This window comes from Vombatus ursinus, unplaced genomic scaffold (genome assembly GCF_900497805.2).
Source record: "Vombatus ursinus unplaced genomic scaffold, bare-nosed wombat genome assembly UNPS02010548.1, whole genome shotgun sequence".
Taxonomy (NCBI): domain Eukaryota; kingdom Metazoa; phylum Chordata; class Mammalia; order Diprotodontia; family Vombatidae; genus Vombatus; species Vombatus ursinus.
Window position 1 is genome coordinate 15,816,997 of NW_020950326.1, and position 21,522 is coordinate 15,838,518.

Here is a 21,522-nt window from a genome sequence, read left to right on the forward strand (position 1 = left end):
CTCTCTCTCTCTCTCTCTCTCTCTCTCTCTCTCTCTCTCTCTCTCTCTCTCCCCCTTCCTCTCTCTCTTTCTCTCCCTCTAATGTAGCCTAGGAATGCCTGCAAAAGTTGGATTTGCCTGATGGTAGAGCCTTGGGAAAACATAGGGGGACTTCACTCTAAGCAAACTTCATATGTGCAAAATCCATTTTACCAAACATATATTTAGCTCCTAGGGGTCACTGACTGGCTAAGCATAAGAATCCTATTCCTTAATGAAGGCTAGGGTCTGGTCATCCCATACTCCTCCTGGTGGTTATATGTTTGCCCAATAGCAGAGAATGCACAAAATAAATGCCAAATTTTCTGGTTCTCAAAAAGTTGGATACCTCTGCCTACTAGCTCTATCTCTGAATGGCAGTGCTCATCTCATTAATTTGGATATGGTCCATGGGGATTGACCTAATTCATGTCTTGGCTTAACCCTCACTCACTAGGAGACTTTGCCCTCTTTCCTTCCGTGCTACATTTTAGCAATTATGTGAGCATGGCCTAATAGTATTGCCCACACAAGCATTGTTTGACTGTATACAGTGTTTTGCTACTATCATAGAAGCAAAAGAAATAAAGTCGAATATATTAAAATGGCATGGACTAGATGGCCATGGTTTCTCCCAGACTCAGGCAACATAGGGGTTTTCAGAGTAACGTGAAATTTTTCCTTGATGTCTGCTTGCACTTCTCTTTCATGTATGTTCATGTGTCTGTACATATGCATTCATGATGTGCCTTTGTCCTACAGAATGCTGATGCCACCAAACGCCCCTCTACACTAGCAAGCCAGTTCAAGCAGTCCCTGGATCAACTGATGAAAATCTTGAACAATTGCCAACCCTACTTTATCCGCTGCATCAAACCCAATGAGTTTAAGAAACCACTGGTAACTTGCATCCTTCCCCCTGTCTTAGTCACCATTTTAAGGAAGAGAAAGCAGCGGGTCATTTGCATCATCTGAGATCTGCCCTCTCCATTCTTTCTTTCCTCCCTTCTTCCCCAACACCTATTACTTTTGCTTTGAAAGAACACACTGAGCTGGCCAGAAAGCTACCTGAGATTTAAAGTACTCTGGGACAGCATCCACTGAAAATCACAATTTCAGAGCTCCTTGGAGGGGTCCAATGTGTTTTCTTTTACCAGGCCAATTAGAGGGACATTTTAGTTTAAATAAAAAGACATTTAACCAAAAAGCATAGCAAGTAAGTGATATGAAAGACCCTCTGTGAAAAGCAAACTGTGCATGGTGCAGATCTGCTGTGTAATATAATCCTCTTTTTCTGTTCTGTTTTGTATATAGAAATGTTTATCTTATTTGCCTTTCACTAAATTCAGAATTTTAAAAAAATTAAATAAAAATTTCTCCCTCTGCCTCCTCCCCCAATAGTATACATTCCCATCAATTGCTACCAAACTGTGGGAGGGATATATGTGGTAAACATGTGTGGCAAGTGAAAAAACATGGAGGGAACCCTAAGGAACATATATGACCAGAGAGCATGATGGCTTTGTCAACTCAGCCTTCAATACTGCAGAACCTCCCATGTCCTCTGGTGATATCATTGAATTGCTTGCTCTTTCCTCAGTGTCTCCACTGAGATTATGCTACTCTGGGTTGTTGTCTACTGGTCTACTTGCCTCAGTTTACAAAACCTACCTCCTAGGGCTGTTGTGAAGATCAAACAAGATAATAATTACAAAGTGCTTATCAGAGTGCCTGGCACAGGCTATATAAATGCTAGCTGTTATTATTGGTCTTAATGCTACCAAACCCCTCTGCCCACGTCCCTCACAATATGGAGACCTTGGTTACAGTCCCAGCTCTGGAACTAACTCCCTAATGTGCTGCACCTGTGGTTTCCCCTCTGCCAGCTCTTTGATCGGGAGCTGTGTATCCAGCAGCTACGTTACTCTGGCATGATGGAGACTGTGGCGATAAGGAAATCAGGCTATCCCATCCGCTACACCTTTGAAGATTTCTTGCAGAGGTACAAGACGCTCCTGCCTGGGGCTGCTCGAGTGGAGGTTTGTGTTATCCCTCTGGGGAAGGTTGGCCAGGGTACTTTGAGGTTCTTTGTGTCCACCCTGCAAGTGCCCGCCATTTGGCAAAAGGTTTCACAGGCTGTTGGCTTGTCCCTGGCCTGGGTTGTAACAGGCCAAAGCAGATGGCCCCTCAGCAAAATTGGAAAGTTGTTGATTTTGTTCTCAGAATCCTGCCATCTTCCCTTTCCTGGTTCCTTTTTACCCACTAACAACCCACCCCTCTATTCTACCAGAAATGTTCAATGCCCTCATGCTGCCATTTGCTTCCAGGGGCCTCGTTTAGACATGTCCTCTCTGAATGTAATGGTATAATACAGGGAGAGCTGGCTTGGGAGCTGATTGCATTGCCTTTCATCTGTTTTATATATACATATACATATAATATATATAATATATTTTTGCCTTTCACCTATTTTATATATATATATATATACATATATATATATGTATAATATATTTTTGCCTTTCAGGACTTAGCACAGTGCTTAGGATATAGTAAGCACTTCATAAATGCTTGTTAACTTGACCAATATCACCTGTAAAATGTGGTTAGCAAAGTAACAGGTATGAGCTCCTTCACTGAAATATTCTGGAGGAACCTATGGAATTGCCCTCTACAATGTTTCAATGTAATGGCAATCCTGGAGATCAGGACCTCGTCCTTGCTGGGGCACTAACCCATCCCTATTTCGTTTGTTTTGTTTTTTATGACAGCTGCAGGACAAACCTCGTCAGGCCAGTCTGCGCATCTTAGAAATCTGGCTAGGGAAAGATGAAAACTGGAAAATTGGGAAGACCAAAATCTTCCTAAAGGTAAGGCTGGAAGAACATGCTCTGGTCTCTACCTTTCAGGAAACAAGCCATAAACAATTTCTTGGAGAAATAGTCTCTCTGCCTTTCTTCCTACTTGATGCTCTAGCCCTGGGTCCATCACATCCCTTTGTGATTCCAGCTGGGGTAGAGGGAGCTCCTGGTAAAGCTTCCAGTAACCCCGCATACTCAGTCACTTATCACTGAAAAGTGTAAGGATTTTAGGTCAACAAGGTTTCTTCAAATTGATTCCCATTAAGTACAATAGTGGAACTTGCTAATTTAAGAAATCTTGCAATGAACCCTTCTGTAAAGTGATACAAAATCATACCTTCAGCAAACTTCTTATAAATTCAGAGAATAGATTGAAATTTTCATTTCCCCAAGGATTATAAAATAGGCAGCACAGAGTATGGGACAGAGAACCAGCCTCAGCGTCAGGTCAACCTGTGGTCATGTCCTTTGTGTGATATATACTGACCATGTGATCTTGAGCAAGACCCTCAGCCTCTCAGTGGACCCAGGCAATTCTGGAAAGTGGTGTGGAGCAACCATTCATCTGTATAAAAAAAAGAATTTCCACACTGGGAATTCCCTACACCAATGAAGTCACAGGTTTAATGCCTTCCTCCCCCTTAAAAAAAGGGCTACAAATCTGGATTGTAGTAATACAGAGTACTCAAATATTTATTCATTGACTAATATTGTAGAGAACTACCATAGGATCATAGGATTTTAGAGCTGGAAGAGACCTTACAATGAGTATAAATGCACAATTTTATATAATTCACTTCATATAAACTGTGTAATGAACTCCCAGTTGTCCGTAGAGGGAAAAGGAGGAGAGAAGGAGAGGAATAGATGTAACCTGGATTATTGAAATCCTGGAATAATACCTGCTTCTCATTTGCATGCCCACCCTCAACCCTTTTCCCCACCCAACCTTAGTAGGATCTTTTCCTGAATGAGAGAAGTGAAATGATAACCCTGTTCCTTGCTATGACCCATTCTGGGATGGGTTTATGCAAAGTGAGGAACCAAGCAAAGAGATGAAAAAAGGGCCTGTATAACCAGCCTAGGATTCAAGGCCATCCACCATCTGATCCCAGCCTATCCTTCCAACCTTACCTGTTACAATTACCCTTTCCCCTCAAATATGGATCCTCTACTCCAGCCGGGCTAGTCTCACTGTCGTGTATACACACACACACACACACACACACACACACACACACACACACACACACCAGCCTACATTGATCTCTCCCTTTTCTGAAAGTCTATTCTCTTTATAGTTAGTGTGATGAGGCTTTTAGGCTAAGGAACTTGGCCTTGCAAACCAAGAACCCACCAGTGGTTCTGCCTGCCTGTTCTTCCTCACTCAGGAGACAAAGGAAAGGAGGAAATTGAATGGGAAGGGAATAAGGATTTATATAGCACCTGCTATGTGCCAGGCACTATGCTAAATGCTTTTACAAATATTATCTCATTTGGTCCTCAACACAGCCCTGTGAGGGAGGCAGATGCAATTATTATCCCTTTGTACAGCTGAGGATACTGAGGCAGACAGAGGTTAAGTGACTTGCCCAAAGTTACATAGCTAGTTATGTGTCTGAGTTCAGATTTAAACTCAGGTCTCTTTGATTCCAAGCCCACTATGCCACCAGCTGCCTCTTACAGAATATGTAAATGGATTTGAATCAGCCTTCCTGGTCATTCAGTTGACTCAAGCTGTCTGTATTGGCAAGTGGGCAGGAAACTTTGGATAAGATTCCTCTGACAAGACCAGGTTGAAATAATAATAATAACAACAATAACTAGCATTTATTCACACTTCAAGGTTTATAAAGAGCTTTACAAACATTATCTTATTCGATCCTCACAGTAACCTGGGAGATAGGTGTTATTATTATCCTCATTTTATAGATGGGGCAGCTAGGTGGTGCATTGGATAGAGTGCTGGATAGAAACATCTTCCTGAGTTCAAATCTAGACTAGCTGTGTGACCCTGGGCAAGTCACTTAACTCTGTTTGCCTCAGTTTTCCTGGTCTATAAAATGAGCTGAAGAAGGAAATGGCAAATTGCTCTAGTATCTTTGCCAAGAAAATCCCAAATGGGTCACAAAGAGTTGAACATGACTGAAAATGATTGAACAACAACAACAACATAGATTAGGAAAATGAGACAGGTTAAATGACTTGCCCATGGTCACCCAGATAATAGTCTAAAGTGGGATTTGAACTCTGATCTTCCTAACTCAAGGTCTACTGCTCTATTCACTGTGCCACCTAATTTCCACTATGGTCAACACCAGCATAGAAAAGTTTGATTGGTCTGGTGACTGAGTAAAGTCTTCTAGTCTTCACTCGTCCCCTATTTGGTACATACAACTTAGTCCCTGCATCAGCAGCACCAAAAGATTAAAGTCTGAGCTCATGTCAAATCCAAGGGGTTAGGAGGACACAAGGACCATCAGATTGTTTGGAATGTATAGTATCTGCTCTCTAGTTCTAAAACTTTCAAAAGTCTGTGATTTCCTCACTGAGGGTATTCCCTCTGCCAATGTCATGACTCCATGTTGATCATGACCTCAGCAAGCCTTCCTGAGGTGCTATGAATGAAGACATTTGTCACCTTCTGGTGATGAGTCTCTCTGACCTTACCTAGGCTGATTTCAGAAAATAGTTCACATAGTCCATTTATGAGGTCAAACTCAAAGCTCTTCCAACTTGGAAGTATTTGTTACAGGTTTCACTCCGCTGGAGTGACATTCAAGAACCCAAATTCACCTTCTTCTAATAATCTTCATGTCCTTTATCCCACTGAATCCTCACAACCCTCCCCCCAATAAGGCAGGTAGGCATTATTGACAAATAAGCATGTACTTTACAAAGAGAATTACATAGTCCCTGATTCTTGACTTCTGAGAGCTCACAATAAATTATGTATATTGAGATGCAGGATTGAAGAAAACCTTCTACCTTGCCTCTGCAGGTGATAGGATCTAGCAATAATATGAATGAAATAAAAAGCAAGTATTAAGTGCTTACGTGCAAAGCACTGGGGAAGGGAACAGCACTTACTAAGAACTTACTATGTGCCAAATATTATGCCAAGCACTTTACAATATTATCTCTTTTGATCCTCACAATAACCCTGTAAGGCAGGTGCTATTATTATCTCCATGTTACAAATGAGGAAAAGGAAGCAGAGAAAGATTAAGTGATTTTCCCAGTTACTCACAGCTAATAAATGTTTGAGGTCAAATTTGAACTCAGGTCTTCTTGACTCCAGACCCAGAGCTCTACCCATTGTGCTACCTCATTGTATTTAGAGAGAAATAGAAAAGTAAAACAGTCTTTACTCTCAAGGAACTCACATTCTAACATGAGGAGACAATACATGGAAGAAGTTTTACTTGTAAATCAGAAGGAAATGTCCCATGGTCCTTAGGGTACAGTTGGTGGTAATGCATCTTCTTTAATGCCATTTCCACTAATAAAATCATATGAGTTTCTGGTATTGACCCATTTAACCAGTGCCAGGGACTTTGGTGGTAAGAACTTTCTCTTCTGGGTCTTGAGTGGCTGCAGCACATGCAGATGAGGTTTCTAGGCTGTATCTCCACAAGGGTTTCTTCCTGGGATGATGGCTATGGGGGCTTGACTGGAAGCAGGATTGATGGTCTGGGAGGTGCTACCATTTCTGGGGCTTTTGAACTTAACTGTCAGTTGGTGGCAGTTGGTGTTGGTGGTGTTGAAGAAAGTAGACCTTTTCTCCAAAGTGATTGCTCCCCTTAATGATTGTTGTGGGGCCTGGACTGGAAGTAGGGTCAGTGGTCTGGGGGACATTGCTATTCTCAGGGCTCTTGGGTTCTAGGTCCTGGGCTATTTCCACCTGGATCTGAGGGGAAGCAGTAGTGGGTTCATCGCTTGCATGTACTGCCTCTTGCCTCTCCCTCAAAGTGCCTTGTTGCTTCATCTAGGCTAGCTTATCTGCCTCATATCTGATTCTCTTCCCACCCTCCAGGATTACCAAGATACTCTGTTGGAGATGCAGAGGAGCCAGGCATTGCATAAATATGCTGTCACCATACAGAAAGCCATACGGGGATACAAGTACAGGTATACCTTGATCTGATCCATACCCCATACCCTTCTTCATGCTTTCTTAGTTCCTCTCCAAAAAAGAAATTCCTCCCGACGCCACTCCCTTAAGAGACTGACCAATATTGATACCTTGGGGAAGAGAATAAGCATTTATATAGCACCTACTATCTGCCAGCTGCTATACCAAGCACTATTTGCAAATATTATCACATTTGGTCCTATTCCTGGGGCCAGAATTTCTCCCTCTATCTAATTAAGTGCTGTTAAGTAAGGTATTTATAGAGCTATCTCAATTATCTTTAGAAATGTGCAGTATACCGAGACAATACTGTGTAAATTGGTCAATATTAGCTCATGTGTGAAGGACAGCCTTGTAGAGAGAGATTAGATTAATTTTGAGTTGTTCTTGACAGCAAAACTAAGCCAATTAAGGTGAAGTTACAGAGAGACCAATTTCAGCTAAAGTCAGACAGAACCTTATAAGAATTTGAGTTATCCCAAAGTAGAACATGCTAACTTGTAAGGTGGTAAGTTTCTGTGCCATTTGAAATGTTGAGCCAGCAAGCAAATTGTCATCTCTCAAGAATACTGTAGAAGGAATTCCATTGAGAGGGAGACTGGATAAATAACATCTAAGACCCTTTCTACCACTAAAATTCTATAATTTTGTGGTTATGTGGTCAACCGAAAGTAGCATCACTGTGAAAATGAAGATAATCGGTCCCCCAGTCACAGGCACCTCTATGAGGGCCAGCAAAGGAAGTTCAAAATCAGAGTTGCTGCTTTGCAATATTATAGGAGTGTGGAGGTGCTGAAAGATAGTGGTATAAGAGACTCAGGCCTTCCACCTACACCAGTTCAGAGGGGTTAATTGGAGTCTGAGTAAAAGCCAAGGTCCCTAATGCCAAAAGCAATCTGTCAAACAGGGAGCAATCAGTAGTCATCAGTATCATCCCTAAAGTGTAGCATGTCTGGGTGATTGCTCACTGCCCTATGGTTTGGTGGGCACTAAGACACTCCTCTGACTGACGATTCAGTAATGACTCAGGGAGGAAGCCAGCCAGGGAGAAAATGTGGGAGGGGAATCCTTTAGGTGGGCAACAAAAAAAAAAAAAAGACCTCATCTTCAACACTTCCAGCATTTGTAATTTCAGTGGTGTGGCACTGTCTCCAGCAAGACATATAGTATAGTCCCCCTCTTTGCCTTAGTATGTGCCTTAGTATGAAGCAGGATGTTAAAGTACATGGGTTCTTAACTTGGGGTCCACAGACCTTCAAAGGGTCCAAGTATAGATTTCAGGGAGTCTGTGAACTTGGATGGGGAAGAAATACATCTTTATTTTAATATAATTGTTTTTCTTTGCAATCCTGTGTTTTTTATATATACACATACATACATATTCAAACATGTTCTAAGAAGGGGTCATAGGCATCACAAGACTGTTAAAAGGGTCCATGACACAAAAAGTCAAGAACCCGTTGCAGTAGTAGAAAGAGCACTGTCTCTGGAGTTGAAAGACCTAGGTTCAAATCCTATCTCTGATACTTACTGCCTTTGTGACTTAGTCCTTGTACCTCAGCTTGATCATCTATAAGATGAGGACTTTGGACTAGATGGCCCTATAGTTTCATGAGTCACTGTGACTCCTAGCCGCAAATTCATGACCAGCTATCCTACCACCTAGGGATGAGCTTATCTATAATTAGGCTGCTCCTTGGATGATAATCTATTTCCTGGCCTGTATTCAGTTGTGGTGATGCCCCACATACTGCAAGGGCTGTGCCCTTCATGTAGTGTGACTCAAAGGGAGGCAGAATAGGCATCTCTAGCTTCTTTCCCCACTACTGTTCTCCAAGGGAGAATTTAATTCCTCCCAGTAAGATAAGTAAGAACTTGAGCCTGGAGGATACTCTGCCCTCCCTAAAGAGAGAGGATACTGGGCTAGAATTATATCTATCTTCTCCTTTAAGTATCGCTAGTCTAGGGGATGTTATTTTCAGGTTCAATCTAACTTCTGATTATTGTTTCATTAAGTTGGGGAGAAACAGGACTCCAAGCTTTATATCCAAGCCTTGACTGCTTTCCCACCAAAATACCAATTCCACAAGAACACCCATATAGCAATTAGTCAAGAAACCCATTTATCCTATCTGATAGCAAAACAGAAATCAGAGAAGGTATATATAGGAGGATATAGAATAGACAATACAGAGTGAAGGAGCTCTCCCATTGGGAGTGAGACAATGCAGCTCAGCCAAGAGAGAAAGCCCCAGGCTTCACCCAAGGTGAAGTTCCCTGAAGTCTCTAGTGCAACAAGCTGGGGATAGGCACATGATGGTGAGTGCCAGCTCCCCTCGGGTCTTCCCAGGGTCTTTTCCTTCAGTAACCTGAAGTGGGGTTGGCCTTGTCCATCCTCTCTCTTGAAGCTGGAAATGAGAAGTACCCAAAGTGAAGAGACTTATGAACTCAAAGGTCTAAAGAAAATTGAAGAGCTCTGCTGCTCTCGCCAACTCCACCCCCAATCCAGATGTTCAGAAGGCATCAAAAGACTAAAGCTCAGGAGAGAGGTTAGGGCTGGATATATAGATCTGGAAATTATTTGCATGGAGATGATAATTGAACCCAGGATTTCCAATGAGATCACCAAGTGAGATAAGTTAGAGGAAGAAGAGAAGAGAGCCCAGGAGAGGGGCTTTGGGGATATCCAGATAGAGACATATTCAGTCTTTGGAGCGTGATGTAGGATCTGCCCAAGCTTGTAATCCACTGATATCACTTTCTAAAATCTGGGGTTGCCATTATGCCTTGATGAGGTATCAAAGTAGGGCTTAAGTAAAGGAGGCTTTTCTATCAGCTCATAAATTCTATCATTGCAATAAAGTCTAAGAAAGAACTGTCCCCAATCTCATCCTATACACTCTCCTCACATTCCCCTTGCATGACCTATTTCCCCCTTCAATCCTGCTTTTAGCATTCATTTTAATCTGATTTCATGTGCACAAACATATTTGAAAGTCAGTGTGGTGGAATGGATAGAGAGCAGGAAGACCTGGATTCAAGTCCTACTCTGATGCATCTTGGCTGTGTGACCCTGAGCAAGTCATTTGACTGCTTAGTGCTTTATGCAATACTCTAAGACTTTAAATTGCAAAGAAGATACTGACCTAAGATTAGAAATTACAAAGTTGATTGCAAGAGGGAATTTCCTCACCTAGGATTCCCTACACTGATAGATCACAAGTCTAGTCTCTATTCTATTCATGCTCATGGGAGGAGAAGAATACAGAGCTCTTTATCAGTTATTTACCAAACACTTACCAAAGAAGGTCCTTAGAGTCACATTTCCATTTTTTTATAAAACCATTTTCAATTTTTTCACCTCCAAAGTTATCCTCTCTACTTTTCATACCAACTTTACCCACTGCTTCAATATTTCCAAAACTTTTAGATTTCCGACTGGCATTTTCTGTTTCTAGAAAAGAATTTCTGAGTCAGAAGCGAGCAGCTGTGGCCCTTCAGGCAACGTGGAGAGGTTATACTTGCAGAAGAAATTACAAGATGGTAAGAAAGCTGACTGAGGATCCCCAGAAATCTGTGGGAGGGAATGGGTTATGCCTTAAATGGCTCTAAGATCTCTGAGAGACTTCTCAGGGAAAGACTGAACAGAGAAGGGGTAACTCCATCAGGAGACCCTGAAAGGGATCAGTTGCCTAGAATGAATTGGATTGGATTTATCTTCCACGTGTAAAAGAGAATTCAGAGAACCATCCTGACATGGTGGAAAGAAAACCAGTTTCCAAGTCAAGAAGGCTCGTCATTTCTGACAAACATTAGCCGTGGGACCCTGGATGTATGACTGAGCAAGTCACTGATCAGTACCTTTCCTATAATTTGCTGAGAAAGTGTCACCCTACATTGTTAGAAAGAATTTCCTCCCTGGGAGGCTCCTTATGCTTATGAACCAATGAACTAACAATTAAAAAAAAAAGAGTGAGGAGAATACATATGTGAACTAATGTCTCTACTGTAGCCAGCCTAATATCAATGCAGGAAAGAGAAATTAGTTCTCTCAAAGGTTACCAAAGACCTTGTAATCACCACATTCTATGGCCTTTCTCATGCCTCAACTTCCTAAGCATCTCTACTGCATTTTACACTGTTGACTACCCCTTCTTTCTGACATTTTCTTCTTGGCACCCTTGATTTTCATGATATTGCTCCTTCTTTATCGGATCCCTATCTTTCAAACTACTCCTTGTTTGGCCCCAGCAAAGGGGCCTCCTCCCATCCCCAAGAGAAAGGATATGGATAAAGCTTCTTTCAGACTTTGCCCTTTTCAGACTTTTAGGGACCATCTTGAGGGGCCTATTTAAAGATTGTAAAAGACATGAAATTTTAAGTTGCCCACTCCCAGCTGGTAAAGGCGGGGGAATTTTGAATGGCCCATTTGCATATGAAAAGGTCAAGAAAAGCAAGGGCTGGCAAACACATCTCCACATCAAATGGGAGAGGCAGAAAAAAAAGTTGTTTTTTTTTAATTAACAAGCATTTGTTTTCTCTACTTCCCACTCCTCCCCCAAAAGGAAAACAAAACCCTTGTAGTAAGGATTGTATAAATATGTATACGTGTAAATACATGTGTATATTCAGGATAGATAGATTGGTAGATAGATAGATGGTTCACTAGATGGATGGATGGAGATATATAGATATCTATATCTATGACTCACATTATAGGAATTTACTTTGCTTAGAGATATCTTTCTTTCTTACCTGTATCTTTATAGATATCTATATCATATTTCTCTATATAAAAGTATATCTATATAGCCCCTACCTACCGTAGAGATAAATCTGTCTCTCTCTTTCTCTCTCTCTGTCTTATTTCTGCATATTTAGTCTATCAAAGTAGCTGCCACTGCTGGTGTCCAACTGCAGAGCAGGATCATTGAGAAGAGTAGAGGGTACAAGTGTTTAGAGCGCATACCCTGCTCCCGAGATGACAGGACCTAGAGCTGAGACTCCTACAGCTTCTAAGGTATGGGCTTTCTAAGGTGAAAGCTCATCACAGCACCCTAGGATGGGGAGCTACCTGAGCCCGAAGTTGGAGGCCTCGGTGACAACAGCCGAGCACTGCAACAGCGGCCAATGCATCCCTCCCCTTCTCTTCATCCACCCTATTTCAATCCCTTGTTGTATCTCACCCAGACTATTGCAGTAGCCTTTGAAATGTTCTCTTTGTCTCAAATCTAATTCCACTCCAAACCATCTTCCATATAGCTGCCGAAGTGATTTTCCTAAAGCATAGGTCTGGTTATGTCACTTTCCTATGTAAAAATCTCCAAGGGCTCCATAAAATATAAACTTCTCTGGCAATTAAAGCCCTTCACAGTCTGCCCCCTTCCCTTTCCAGCCATGGTCTGTACATAATTCCTCTTCAAGCACTTTACCATCTATTCAATCTGCCGTTCTTGCTGTTGTTGCTTATTCACAGCGTTCCATTTCCTGGCTCCATGTCTTTCCAATGGTCATTCCCCATGCTTTTTTTACCTCTGCCTCTAAGAATCCCTAGTTTGCTTTGAAATTCAGCTCAAAAGCTTCCTGTCACAAAAAAAATTTTTCCTGATTCCTCCCTAACTAGTAGGACTCTCCTCCACTCCCAGTCACCTTGAATTTAATTTAGATATACCTGTATATGAACATGTTGTCTCTCCCCCAATAGAATGTTACTCCATGAGGGCGGGAACTGTATTTTTGTGTCCCTAGATACTTAATAAATACTTGTGGACTGATTTATGAGTCCCTAACTATATATCTAAATGGAGCAGCTAGGTGGTGGAATGGATGGGGTGCTGGGCATGGAGTCAGGAAGACTCATATTCCTGAGTTCAACTCTGGCCTCAGACACTTACAAGCTCTGACCCTGGGCAAGTCAACTCTGTTTCCTCACCTGTAAAATGAACTGGAGAAGGAAATGGCAAACCACTTCAGTATCTTTGCCAAGAAAACCTCAAATGGGGTCATGAAGAATAGGACATGCCTGAAATGACTGAACAACAACAACCCCAAAATCTAAATATCTACCTCTAAAGTCTTTAGGGAGCACCAATGTCTAACTACCTGCTAGACATCCCCTCTGAACTACTTCCCCACCAAAACCTGCCCCTCCACCTAACATCCTTATTTTCATTTATGGTACAACCATCTTCTGATCCTCCCCAGTCCAGAAATCTCAATCACATTTGCCTCCTTCCTCTCCCTTCATTAGCACAGTCAATCATTTGAGTCATAATGATTTCATCTCCACCATCTCTCTCACATCCATTACCCTTCTTCACTTGGCTGTTGTATTGATCTCTTTGCCTCCACTCTATTCTCTACTCTTCACACCACTGCCAAAATGGTCTTGCTAATGCACAGCTCCCTCCTCAAAAATGTTTGGTGGCTTCCCTTTAACTAAAGGAGGAACCACAAAATCCTTACTCTGACATTCATTTTCCATCCATATTTTGCCCTGCTTCTCTTCACATTCTCTGTCAGCCTATCTCACTGCTAACAATTCTTCATCTTGTCCAGCCCTCTCTTATTTCTCTGCATTTGCACACACCATCCCCCATCTCTGGAAGGGACTCAGTATCTCCATCTTTTGAAATCGTTTCCTCCCTTCAAGGTCTAGCCTAGATGCCACTTTCTCCATAAGGCCTTTCGTGAGTCCCCCAAATGAAAAAGCTCTCTCCATCTCCGGTCTTTTATGCTTCTCATGTGGATTTTTCCTTTGTACTTCTCTCATTCTGAATATAACATGTGTTATATGTGTTTCTGTACAAGCATCATCAGCTTACTAAACTATATGTTCTCTGAGGGCAGGAGCTGCACCATTTTCCACCTTTGTAATTCCCAGAATCTAGCATAATACCATGCACACAGTTGATTCTTAAGAAACAACTGTTTTAATTAAGAAATTTATCTTCCTTTGTATGCTTCAATTCCCTTAATTAAATTTTAACTAATTCAAGTCAGGTTTTATGCTTGGGCCATAGATATTTCCATAACAAAGTTTTAACTGGACTTGTCTCCCAGATGTGAAATACACAACTATGAAATTCTAACATAACCTATAAAGTCCAAACACAAGTTCATTTAAGGGCCATTAATGGATTGCAATAACCTATGAGCTAAAACAGCAGTTTCCTTATTTGTTTGTAGTTTAATTAGAAGGATAAAATAATGGATTTTTTCATTGTTCATCTAGACTTCCAAATTTAGTTGATACACATGATTTTTTCACTTTTTATCTACAAAAAAGATAACATTATGGGCTGACTCAAATAATAGAGATAAATGTGGAGTTCTATACCTGGGTTCAAAAAATCAATTTTGTAGAAATAAGATGGAGGAGGCATCACTAGATAAATAAGCCTTAAAAAAAGATCTTGGGCTTTTCAGTGAAGTTTAATATCAAGATGAATCAATGGTGTAACATAAATAGCTACAAAATCTAGTGCAATCTTGGGGTGCCTTCAGAGAAGCATAGGATCCAGAGCACTGGAGGTGTTCTTCTGCTGTGTGCTGTCCTGGTCAGACAACATTGAGAATATTGTATTAAGTTCTGACACTGACACTCCAGAGAATAATGGTGAGGGGACTGGAAACCACATCTCGTGAGGATTTGGTTGAAGGACTTAGGGATTCTTAGTCAGGAAAGGAAAAGAGGGAACATGACAGCTATCTTCAAGTATTTGAAGGATCATTCTGTGGAAGACAGTAGAGAGCAAAACTAGGTGGTTGTTCATTGTTGTTCAGTTTTGTCTGACTCTTCATGACCCTATGAACCATAGTACACCAATGCTGTCCATGGGATTTTCTTGTCAAAGATACTGGAGTGGTTTGCCATTTTCTTCTCCAGTGGATTAAGGCAAACAGAGGTTAAGTGACTTTCCCAGGGTCACACAGCTAAGTATCTGAGGTCAGATTTGAATTCAGGTCTTCTTGACTTCCAGCCTAGTGCTGTATCCACTGAGCTACCTAGCTGCCTCCACAGAACTAGGAATAATGAATACAAGTTGCAAAAATTTAGGTTTGATGTAAGGAAAACTTCCTAACACTTACAGTTATCTAAAAGTGGAATGAGCTGCCTTTGGAAATAGTTCCCCTTACTTGAGGGCTTCACAAAAAGGCTGAGTGACCACTCATTAGGAACATCGTACGGAGAATTCTTAGGGGTAGCTAGGTGGTACAATGGATAGAGCACTGGGTCTGAAATCAGGAAGACCTGAGTTCAGATCCAGCTTTAGACACTTACTAGCCATGTGACCGTGGACAAGTCACTTAACCCTGTTTGCCTCAGTTTCCTCATCTGTAAAATGAGCTGGAGAAGGAAATGGCAAATCACTCCAGTATCTTTGCCAAGAAAACCCCAAAAGGGGTCATGAAGAGTCAGACAGGACTGAACATGACTAAATAACAACAGCAAAGAATTTTTAGTCATACATGAGTTGGACTGGATGGTTTCAGAGATTTCGTCTAACTTCAAGATTCTATGATTCTTGATCAGTTGGATATACTTGGAAAACAGGTTTCTTTCCGATTTTCCTTCAACTCGACTTATATTCTTTCAGAATTTCCATGCAACTCTGCCCTAGCCAACCTATATCACCTTCCCATTAATGTATCTCTTATTCTCTGCAGATCCTTTTGGGCTTTGAGCGGCTACAGGCTATCATTCGAAGGGGCCAATTGACAAAACAATATAATGCCATGCGGGCCAAAGTTATCCGGTTCCAGGCCCTTTGCCGAGGCTATCTGATTCGCCAGAAGGTTGCAGAGAAGAAACGGGCAGTGGTGATCATCCAAGCACATGCAAGGGGAATGATTGCCCGCCAGAACCTCAAGAGGAGAAGAATAGAGGTAGGGCCTGAAGTCCAAATCCAGAGATGCTACATTTCAGTGATATAGACCAGAGTAATAAGGTGGGGGTAAGGGTGATGAGGAGGGTGAGTCAGGTAAGAGAAGGGGAGCAGCTATAAGGTGGGATCATCAGAATTTCCATGGAACCACTTTCTGAACCAATTATATGACACAGAAGTGTATAGTTTCATACATGATTCTCTTTTTTAGTCTTCCTTGTATATAGAAATATTTATTGATGGTTATTAAATTCATAGTAAAAAAAATTCCAAACCAACAAAAAAAGCATACCTTTCTAAATCTTTCTATCCTCATGCTGGCAGATTAAAAATATGTTCTGGTGTCTTGTGGGTGTGACAAACACAAAACATTGGGTTAGATTACAATTAACCATAGGTCACATTGAGTTTTTGATAGCTCAAATACCAGACCTCTACCTACTTGGATCTCCTTTTTTGTGGGTCCTTTTGAGCTCAGGAGCAGAGGCAGAGCAAAGATAGAGAACTGAAGTTAGAGATGGACATGGGAAGTGGGACTGGGGCCAGATAGAGAGACAAAGGGAGGGCAGGGAAGAAGCTGTAGCAACACAAAGCCCAGAAAATTCTATACTCTCTAAATCTACAGCAATTCTATTCAATTCAATAAGATAGCAATATGTAATGGAGAAAGAAATCACCTCAAAGCCAGGAAGAATTGAATTCCAGCCCCAACTATGACATTTAGTGACCGTGCAACTCTGAGTAAGTCATTTAACTTCTCAGGACTTAAGGCAATTCTCTAAGACTGTAAGTTAATGAGAAGATGCCAATCCACACTGGTAGAGAGAGTCTCCTCATCTGGAAGTTCCCTACACTAATAAAATTAGAGGCTTGGTCCCTGTCTTCAAATACCCATAGTTCTTACCTCACAGGATTGTTATGAGGATCAAATGACATACTGTATGTAAAGTGCTTTGCAAATGTTGAAGTGCTATAGAAAGATCAATGACCAATAGAATGTAAGCTCTTCAAGTATAGGGATGTCCTTGTATCCCCAACACCTAGCACCATGCTTGGCACATAGTAGGGCTTAATAAATTCTTGTTGATTGATTGGTTGAGTGATACCCAAGGGAATACAAAGGCATAAAGAACATCACCTAGATCCTTAACGGATTTACAATGTGGCTGAAGAGTTAAAATATTCACATGTGGAAGAGTCTGATAACAATATGAGACAATACATGACCACGTGCTATATTATATGGTACTGGCAATAAGCATCCTAGCGGTTTTGAGATATTAAAGATTATTGTAGATTGTAACATCAAGGAAAGGTTCATGGAGGATGTGGGCTTTCTGAATGCCTTGAAAGGCTGGGTAGAATTTGGATCCCCTAAAGAAACTGGTTATTAAGATATTGTACGGTATTTGTAATAAGGGTGCCTTGATGACAGTGTACAGATTTATGTGAGTGGCAGCCAAATCAGTTGGTTCCCAGGTGAGTTGGAATATCTGGGTAGCTTTAACCTTTAGTCCCTTTCCCACAGCACCAGAACAGAGCTGAGGCAGAGTATCTTCAGCTGGAGGAGAAGGAACGTCTGATGCTGATTCTCAGGTCGAAGAAGGCAAAGGAAAATGCCAGTAAGCTCCAAGAGGTGCGGAACAAGTTCAGGTGGTAGGCCCTGGCCTCAGTCCTGCCTCAGGAAACATAGTGAAGCCAAATCTTCGTCCATGGGCCTGTATCTGATGATCAGAAACTCCCCTCAACTCTAACTTGCACTATTATTTAGAGGCCACTTCCTCTGTCCCTTCCCTGCTTCTGTCTCCTTATGACCCTTTCCCTGATTGCCAGTCCAGAAGGAGCCCAGAGTCGAGGACAGGAGAGAGGACTCCAGCCTGTTACCCTTTGTTTATGTAAGGGAGCATCTGTGACAACAAGTGTGGGTGGGGGAAGGAGCCCAAAACAGGGTCTTCTCTTAGAAAGAGGACTGGAATAAGAGTCAGGGGGCCTGAGTTCTAGTCCCGGTTCTGCCACAGTAGATGGAGGACCCCAGACAAACCATTTCACCTTTCTTGCTCTCAGTATGAAATGTTCTCAAGCTGTCACTAATTTGGACTCGAAACATTAAGACTTTGTGATAATACAGACAAGGGCCAATATGACATTTATCTTTGCTGCGCCTGTGAAAGGGAGAGTTGGCTCAAGTAAGGAATAGTGTGAAAAAGAGAATAACTTCCAATCCCTCCAGCTACTTCCATCAGTTTGGAATTGTAAATTGTAAATTGATCTCATGTGTGGATTGCAGAAGCCCTTCCCCCCACCAAGGACACCAAGTAAAACTTGACAGCATTTAGCCTTTGGTGGGAGGTGCTGTCTGGAAAATTATACTATTTATGATTATTATATCTAATATATGTTGTTATATGATAAATACATACCATATCATATATTATATATAGCATAACATGATAGATATGGATATTGTTGTATGGCAAATATAAATAATTAATATGTTATATAATGATTATTTATTATATAATGGTAATTTATACTTTCCAAAATACTTGGAAATCCAAATACTTGGAAATTATCATACTTGATCGGCATAACAACTCTATGAGGGAAAGATGGCAGGTATTATCATCCCCATCGTAGAGATGAGAAAACTGAGTCTTAGAGAAATAGTGGTCTGTCCAAGTTCACACCCTGGGCAGCAAGGCCAAGATCATGGTTTTCAGCACCAAGGTCAGTGCCCTTAGTACTATAGTACTACTCTTAAGAAAAAAAAAATCCAATAATTCAGACAATTCTCCAGCTTCCTCCTCCTCAAGTAGTCTGAATTAATGAAATTTGACCCAAATTTCTGACCTTCTGATTATAGTTCAGTTCCATTAGGGCTCCATGGTCTGCCCACTTATCAGTAACATTTGTGCATCTGTTATGTGAGTAGGAACATCTGGCTGCCCTAGAGAAAGAAGAGAAAGAGAAGAACCAAATGGCCCAACCAACCAAGAAGCGTGACTCAATCTATGACCCTATCAATGATACTGAAATGGTTGAGGAAGTATTTGGCTTCCTCCCAATGATCATAGGTGGCCAGAAAGGCCAGGCACCACAGGGATTTGAGGTAAGTTCAGCCCATTCAATCTAACAAGTCTTTATTGAATGTCTATTCTCCACCCAGCCTTCTTCTAGGTGTAATAAAGATCCAAGAGAGGAAGACATCATTCCTGCCTTCAAGGAACTTACTGTCCAGTTAAAGAGCCAAGACTAACACACACACACACACACACACACACACACACACACACAAAAGACTAGTACAAAGTACTAGTACAAAGGGAAGAAGGAGAGGTTATTGAAGTGCTATTAGGACTATTATAGCTATAGGCACTAAATGCTATTAGGAGATTAGGGGAGAAGCAAGAAAAAGGGAAGAAGGGGAATCCAGAGAACAACGAAATGCGTGAACAATTCATTTGAGGAGTATGTTGCAGACAGGATAGGAAAAATTTAGACCTCTCCTGTCTATCCCAAACCATTTGTTCAACAAAGACAAATGAGATGTAGGAAGGGCTGCAGAGAGGACTGAGGCAAGTGAGGGAGGGTAATTCTCAGACACTCCAGGTAGAATGGAGATAGAAGAAAGAATTCCACAAGGGATGCATGCAGGACTTCCTAAGTCCCTTCTTCTTGAATGATAGTCTAACTGTCAGTCTGACTTTGAAGCTAACTGATTGCTTATCTCTCTTACTGTCTTTCTCTGACTGTTCCCACCAGGATTTGGAAACAACCACTCAGAAGTTGACTGAGGTAGACTTGGACACCATCCCTATGTCAGTGGAGTCTGAGGAAGACATGGATGACCTGGATGAGTATACTTTCCCCAAATTTGCTGCTACCTACTTCCAGAAGGCTGCTACTCACACACACATTCGCCGGCCCCTCCGCCACCCATTGCTCTACCATGAAGAGGATGAAGACTTCAGGGTACTTTGTTCCCAGACTTCTTCTTCCTCTGAATAGCTAAGGACACACCCTCTCCTTTCCAAATACAGAAGAGGAGGAGCACTGCTTCTTGGAGTCAAAGAAAGAAATGGGGACAGGGAGAGAGAAATGGTTGTGGGAAGCAGCCCTGTGGTCCCTACAGCCCTGGATCCAGTCTCTGATGGGGTGCTAACCAGAGCAAATTTTGCCTTTCTCTGAGGCTCCTATTCTTTTTGATGCTACTCACTCTCCTCAAGGAGCAGGATGGTACAGTCTCCTTCATGCTAATTTCTTGGGCCTCCAAAGCAGGTCCAGATACTGCCTTGGTGGGAAGTGGAAGGAAATTGGAACCATAGAAAAGAACATTATAATAGGTATCTCATTCCTTTAATAGTTCCAGTCGCTTACCAACCCCCAGAGAAATGAGATGGTAGAAGCAAAAGTTAAAAAAAGTTCTCTGGGTTCTAACTACCCCCAAAATATGTGTCTATATGTGTGAATGCAGCACAGGAGGGAGACAGTGCCTGGCACATAGCAGGTATTTAATAAATGTTTATTGAATTTAACTGATTGTCTCTCTATATGTGTTAGGTGGCTACATGTATGCCTACATGGATGTTTGTGCATGAGTCTATACATGTATGTGTACACATCCCACAGGTAGAAAGGGTCTGTTCACAAAGAGGGGCTCCTACATCCAAGGTGAATCATTCTCGTTTCTATTTCTCTGTGGCTCCTCTTCCCTAGATTGCGCTAGTTATATGGAAGATTATCCTGCGATTCATGGGTGAATTCCCTGAGCCACAGCTATTTGCCAGGAACAGCAACCCCCAGGGCACATCGGTAACAAGACAAATCCGAGACATTCTCGGTAAGAAGAATAATGCCCGGTTTCTGGTGGTCAGTGTGCCAGAGAAGGTAAGGAGGAAAGTGGGCCCATACTAACTAAGGAAAGAAAATTGGCACTTCTGATCACCCTCACCCCATCAAACCTCAATCCTTGATGACCAAGGAATAAAGTGCAAGTGATTTATTTGAATGCAAGGGGTTATTATTAAGAATGACCGGCACTGACTCTCTTATGTTTCTGAAAGGAAAGCAGTGGTCAAATTATTTCATGGCTGGTTGCCCAATGGTTAAATCATATGCCATGGATTATAACATTATAGATTTAGAGATGAAAGGGACCTCAGAAGTCAATGAGTACAATTCCCTCTTTTTACAGATGGGCAGCTAAGTGGTACAGTGGATAGAGCCTTGAGCCTGGAGTCAGAAAGACCTGAGTTCAGATCCAGCCTTAGACACTTACAAGCTGTGTGACCCTAAGCAAGTCACTTAACTTTTATTTGCCTCTGTTTCCTCATCTGCAAAATGGGGATAATAATAGCACTTACTTCACAGAGTTGTGATTATCAAATGATACTAATATTTGTAAAATGCTTAGTTTAGTGCCTGGTACATAATTAGCTTTATATAAATGTTAGCCAATATTATTACAGATGAGGAAACTGAGGCCTATAAAGGCCAAGTGAATTACCTAAAGTCACACAGGTAGTAAGTATGTAGCCAAGTTGAGATTGATCCGCATTAGGTCTATCACCATATACAGAGTGTCCCAAAAGTCTTAGTGCAGATTTAAACTTTAATAGCT

At 41.6% G+C, this 21,522-nt stretch overlaps 1 protein-coding gene across 1 annotated transcript in view; it reads left to right on the forward strand.

Annotated features, from left to right (window-relative positions):
- The window catches only part of MYO7B (myosin VIIB), a 129,007-nt gene that overhangs the window by 48,623 nt on the left and 58,862 nt on the right, over positions 1 to 21,522 (forward strand). Inside the window, exons 15-24 of the mRNA XM_027854723.1 lie at positions 781 to 918; positions 1,905 to 2,057; positions 2,790 to 2,888; positions 6,916 to 7,010; positions 10,473 to 10,557; positions 15,685 to 15,903; positions 17,431 to 17,538; positions 18,835 to 19,011; positions 19,665 to 19,874; positions 20,619 to 20,789. Coding sequence (XP_027710524.1) covers positions 781 to 918; positions 1,905 to 2,057; positions 2,790 to 2,888; positions 6,916 to 7,010; positions 10,473 to 10,557; positions 15,685 to 15,903; positions 17,431 to 17,538; positions 18,835 to 19,011; positions 19,665 to 19,874; positions 20,619 to 20,789 — 1,455 coding nt within the window. The remainder of the gene's footprint in view (positions 1 to 780; positions 919 to 1,904; positions 2,058 to 2,789; positions 2,889 to 6,915; positions 7,011 to 10,472; positions 10,558 to 15,684; positions 15,904 to 17,430; positions 17,539 to 18,834; positions 19,012 to 19,664; positions 19,875 to 20,618; positions 20,790 to 21,522) is intronic.